The sequence below is a fragment of the Postia placenta genome (genome assembly GCF_002117355.1).
Source record: "Postia placenta MAD-698-R-SB12 unplaced genomic scaffold POSPLAscaffold_8, whole genome shotgun sequence".
NCBI classification, from domain to species: domain Eukaryota; kingdom Fungi; phylum Basidiomycota; class Agaricomycetes; order Polyporales; family Adustoporiaceae; genus Rhodonia; species Rhodonia placenta.
This window is the reverse complement of record NW_020169839.1, coordinates 289,694-295,015: the sequence shown is the minus strand read 5'-3', so window position 1 is coordinate 295,015 and position 5,322 is coordinate 289,694. Positions and strand designations below refer to the sequence as shown.

The 5,322-nt window shown below is 54.3% G+C and overlaps 1 protein-coding gene across 1 annotated transcript; it reads left to right on the top strand.

Annotated features, from left to right (window-relative positions):
- Positions 1–66: 66 nt before the first annotated feature.
- Positions 67–900, top strand: POSPLADRAFT_1099108 (hypothetical protein; the record flags this gene model as incomplete). Its single annotated transcript, XM_024483173.1, has 3 exons — positions 67–165; positions 661–796; positions 872–900. Coding segments are annotated over 3 exons (264 nt in total), but the record flags the coding sequence as incomplete, so codon positions are not given.
- Positions 901–5,322: the final 4,422 nt, after the last annotated feature.

Sequence of the window (5,322 nt, the reverse complement as noted above, 5' to 3'; positions counted from 1 at the left end):
TTCCTCGATCGATCGGGGTGTCCGATTTGGGCACGGCTGCTGCTCGCAACAATAGAGGACAGTTTCAGGACCGTCTGGGATGTAGACGTCGATGAGGTCCTGAGAGTCGAATGCGTGGATCTGGCCTTGGCAGGCAGCCACGTTGGATGGGGGGAGGAAGGGGAGGTGCGCGTACTAAAAATGGCCGTACTACACTAGCTTACGCTACAGCGCCCGAGAAGACCCTGAGGTTCACAGTTCACGTGGGGCCCAGTACTGCTTTTGGCTAGTATGCAGCAGGAACCTAGTCCACGCGTCCGTGAGGACAAACACCGCCCACTGAAGTGCAGGTGTTGAAGAGTTCGTTCCTCTAGGGGTGGCGATGTATGTAAGGCTACCTACGTATCGTATGTACCGTAGGGTATCGTAGGGGTGCGCACCACCCGACCTGTGGGAAAGGAAAGTGAATGTGGGAGTCCCGAGAGGACGCCGGCAGCTTGGGGAGTTTCGACCTAATGTCGCGACTTGGGGTCAAGCAACTAGAGAAAACCTGAAGGCTGGGGGTGTCCGACTAAGTCTCACCGAAGCGATGGTGAGCTATGCTCAAACCTAAGGCTAGGGACAAGTTAATATATTAGTTAGTTAGGTAAGAAAAGATACAAGGGATGCTTACTAACCTAGGGACAAGAGGTCGAAACTGAGGTCCCTAGGGCAGCAGAGGCCGGCTTATATACATGGGGAGATAAGGGCAGGCTGTGCACGTTGGTCCGTGTGCAGCTGGTCCGTGCGCAGCATGCCGACGCGGCCCCGGGGGTCGGTGAGTCAGCGCGGCTGCGTCAGCGGGGCCCGAGCTGTGCCGTGCACTGCCGTCCTATCTAATCTGATCGTACAGTAGATAATGATGCGTCCATATCGGGCAAGCAGTACAGAGGTTGCGGGTTCGAGCCCACGAAAAGGAAAAAATTAAAAAAACGGCTAAGCGCCGTACCAAGTTGTGACACTGTACTTACTTCCTTTTCTTCACTAACTAATACATTTTTTGTCCCTAGCCTTAGGTTTGAGCATTGCTCACCATCGCTTTGGTGAGAACCAGTCGGACGCCCCCCGCTTTCTAGGTTTTCCCCTGTCGCTTGACCTCAAGTCGCGACATTAGGTCAAAACTCCCATAGTGGCCAGCGTTCCTCAGAACCCATACACTCACACTTTCCTTTCCTATAGGTTGGGTGGTGCATATCCTTACTGTACCCTACAATACGTAGATAGTATACATACATCGCCAACACTAAGGGAACGAACTCTTCAGTACTTGCACTTCAGTGGGCAGTACATGTCCTCACGGACGCGTGGACTAGGTTCCTGCTGCATACTAGCCCAAAGCAGTACTGGGCCCCACGTGAATTGTGAACCCTAGTGTCTCCTTGGGCGCCATAGGTGTAAGCTAGTCTAGCATGGCCTTTCATAGTACGCGCACCTCCCTGTTACGAGTTGGTACGGTGTCTAGCCATTTTTTTAATTTTTCCTTTTTCGCGGGCTTGAACCCGCGACCTCTGTACTACTTCCCTGATACAGACGCGTCGTTATCTACTGTACGATTAGATTAGATGGGGCGGCAGTGCGCGGCACAGCTCGGGCCCCGCTGACATAGCCTCTCTGACTCACCAGCCCCCAGGGCCGCGTCAGCATGCTGCGCACGGACCAGCTGCGCACGGACCAGTGCGCACAGCCTGCCCTTATCTTCCCCTGTATATAAACTGGCCTCTGCTGCCCTAGGGACCTCAGTTTCGACCTCTTGTCCCTAGGTTAGTAAGCCCCTCATGTATTCTCTCCTTACCTTACTAACTAATACATTTCTTGTCCCTAGCCTTAGGTTTGAGCCTCGCTCACCATCGCTTCGGTGAGAACCAGTCGAACGCCCCTTGCCTTCAGATATTCCCCTGTCGCTTGACCTCAAGCCACGCCACTCCCCGTCCTCCCCCCATCCAATGTGGCTGCCTGTGAAGGCCAAGTTCACGCCTTCAACTCTCAGGACCTCGTCGACGTCTACATCCCAGATGGCCCTGAGACTATCATCCTCACCTGTGAGCAGCAGCCATGCCCCAACCGGACACCCCGATCGATCAAGCAAGATTACCTGCGCTATAAGGCAATCCGAAGGGCTCAACATCCACTCAGTTCTCGAAGCACCCTCGCATCTCGATCTGCCTCGCGGCATTCTTGCCCTGTCTCCCCCAGCTCCCGCCTTCCCCAAACTGTCACCAGTCCAAGTCAAGCGCGAGGAGATCTCCCTCCAGACCCAGCGCCAGAGCCTGAGTCTGAAAAGAGTGTGAGTGAAGAAGGAGTCTTGGAGTCTGAGTACATGGATTCTGCTCGGTCCGCCTCGCCGACAGTGCTCGCCTCCACATCAGCAGTCCCTGACGTACATAACCCCACCTCCGAACTTCCTCCAGCGCCTTCACCGCCGTCTCTGCCGTGAGGCCGCTTGCACACTCATTCCCCTCGTAGTCCAACCAGCGGAGGGACACAACAGCCGCCTCCGCCCCCGCAGTGTTCTCCGTCCCCCCCGATGCCGATAATGTCTTCTCCATCAACCACCCCCAACAAGGAGACCTTAAAGCTCCTCCTCCCACTCTGATACAATGGCAAGACCATCATTGAATGTGACAGGTTCCTGTTGCAACTCCACATCTACTGGTTGATCAACATGTCATTGACAACCATTGAACTCAAGGTGCAGGTTGCGTTGAGCCTGCTCGATGGCGACGCCCGCATCTGGGCCACTCCTTACTTCACCCAACTCGCATCGGTGCAGATGGGTGTACAAGGGGTCACAACCCCCTTCAGGAACAAAGCAGCCTTCACTGCCGCCTTCAAGGCTCGCTTTGGCAATCTCGACGATCAGGCGGCGACACAAGTAGAGTTGACAAAACTCTGCGCAAACATGTCGGTCCGTGAAAAATGCACTGCTGCGGAGTTCTTTGCGCTGTTCAAGGGTCCAGCAGCGAACCGTTCCGGGTATGGGGACCTGGAACTATGCGACAAGTACCTGAGCGGCATCCCCTCCCACGTATATTGCAAGATTGAGCTCGAGGCCTTCACCACGTGGCAAGAAGCTGAGAAGCGTGCCACCGAAGTCGAGCAGATCCGCGACATCAGCTGGGCCCATCAGCCCGAGCTGAACAACTTCTTCTCGGCTCAAGGTCGAGGACGCGGAGGGGCATGTGGTGGTGCACCCCAGTCGCACGCAGCTTTGGCCAGCATCAATGCGGCCGTCAGAAAAGGAGACTTCCCTAGCAGTTGTTTTGGCTGTGGGAGCAAGGGTACCGATGATTCGAGTGCCCCAATTGTAAGGACAAGCCTTACACAAAACGCGCCAACGCGCAGGCTACGGTTGCCTCGGGTTCCACCCAGGCAGCAACAAGCGCCCCCGTTGCTTCATCCTCAGCGAGTACAAGCGCCGCTTCAGCGAAATCGGAAGGTTCCGAGCTGGCAGACTTAGTAGCACAGGTCAAGTCAATGCGCAAAAAGCTCGAGCATTATTGGGCAATGAAGGAGGAGGGTTTTTGATCCGGTCCGCACTACGTGCTGCACACGTTGGGCCGAGTACATCTTGTAATAAGTATAACATATTGTCTTCTGCAATGGTGTATGAGTTGGACCAGGGGTCCCAGCACTTTCACATTCCAGTTTGACTCCAAGGAAAAAGATGGCACAAGGACGTGATCGCTATGGTGGACAGCTGAGCCACCACGAAGTTTATCAACAAGTGATTTGTCATAGAGAATAAGGTGCAGACGCAGAGGCTAAAGGAACCCATTCCGCTCTACAATATCGATGCCACCCTGAATAAAGACAGAAGCATCTCGGAAGTAGCCGTGCTACAGATGCAGATAGGAGAACACGTCGAGAAGACGGTGTTTACGGTTACGGACATTGGTCCGGAGGATGTGATTGTTGGGTTGGATTGGCTACGTGAGCACAACCCCAAAATAGATTGGGAATCGGGCTCCCTAAAATTATCGTGATGTCCTGAAACATGCAGTGCCAGGAAGACTGGCCGGATGGAGCAAGCAGTGACTGCGCGTGATACGGGGGTCAGGCCCACGGCACGCAGACGTTCGCCGAAGTCCAAACGGTCGGTCATAGGCGCTTGCCGGAGTAAGGTACTCCCGGACTTCGAACCCGAAGAAGATCTGGTGGAGGTTGAGTGGGACAAAGCCGATTTGATCGAAGCCTGGGAGCAAGGCATCACGCTTCCCGGTGCTCCTCAGCTGTTCGTCGCAGCAGGACATACGTACTCCCAGCTGTTCGCTGAGGAGGAGATCAAAAAGAAGGTTGTTAAGACCACCGAGGAGTCAGTACCTAAACAGTACCACGAGTTCCTGAATGTCTTCTCCAAGGAAGCATCAGAACGGCTACCCAAAAGGAAGCCTTATGATCATGCGATCGAACTCGTGCCTGGCTATTCGACATTCCATTCGAAGGTGTACCCCCTGTCAAACAACGAGCAGGAGGAGCTAGATAAGTTCCTAAAGGAGCAACTGGCAAAGGGCTACATACAGGAGTCAAAGTCGCCCATTTCGTCCCCCTTCTTCTTCATCAAAAAGAAGGAAGGGACGCTTCGACCCGTACAAGACTATCGCCGGTTGAATGCGATCACAGTAAAGAATCACTACCCGCTGCCGCTGATCGCCTAAATGGTGGATAAGCTCCGCGGTGCCACGCTCTTTACAAAGTTCGATGTCCGATGGGGATACAACAATGTCTGGATCAAAGCCGGTGACAAGTGGAAGACAGCCTTTGTGACTAACTGGTGATAGGCGCCAAGCCCCTCTGGGCCACGATACACCTCTTTTCGGCAGTCGCATCCCGCCCGGCACTTCGACTCAGTCTCCCAACAGTTCAATTTTGCCTTCGACGCTCTTCGACATCTTCGACGGTGCGCAACGCTTACTCGAAGCTCGGCACGGTCGTCCTGATGCCTTGCGCGTAGATCTCGGGACATCTCCCGCATTCGGCAGACAATAGGGCCACTTGACGCCGTTCGTCCAAGCGCGCGCATCGCTCCATGCCACACCGACGTAGCCGGTCTTTCCCGATTAGGTATTGAACCTCGTGGCATGCCTTCAACGATGGATACCGGTCCAAAGTGGCCACATGTTTCTCCTCATCTCCGCGTTCGGCATGACGTCGGTCTACCGATGGACTTGATGCGTGCCACTCGGTGAGGCAGCTTCATGCGGAACAATGCAAAGCCCCTTGTACTAGTGTGCCACTCTCGATAGTCGTAGCGTCCTATGTGTAGTATAAAATCTGTCGTACTTCTCTACCAAAAATACAAGATCT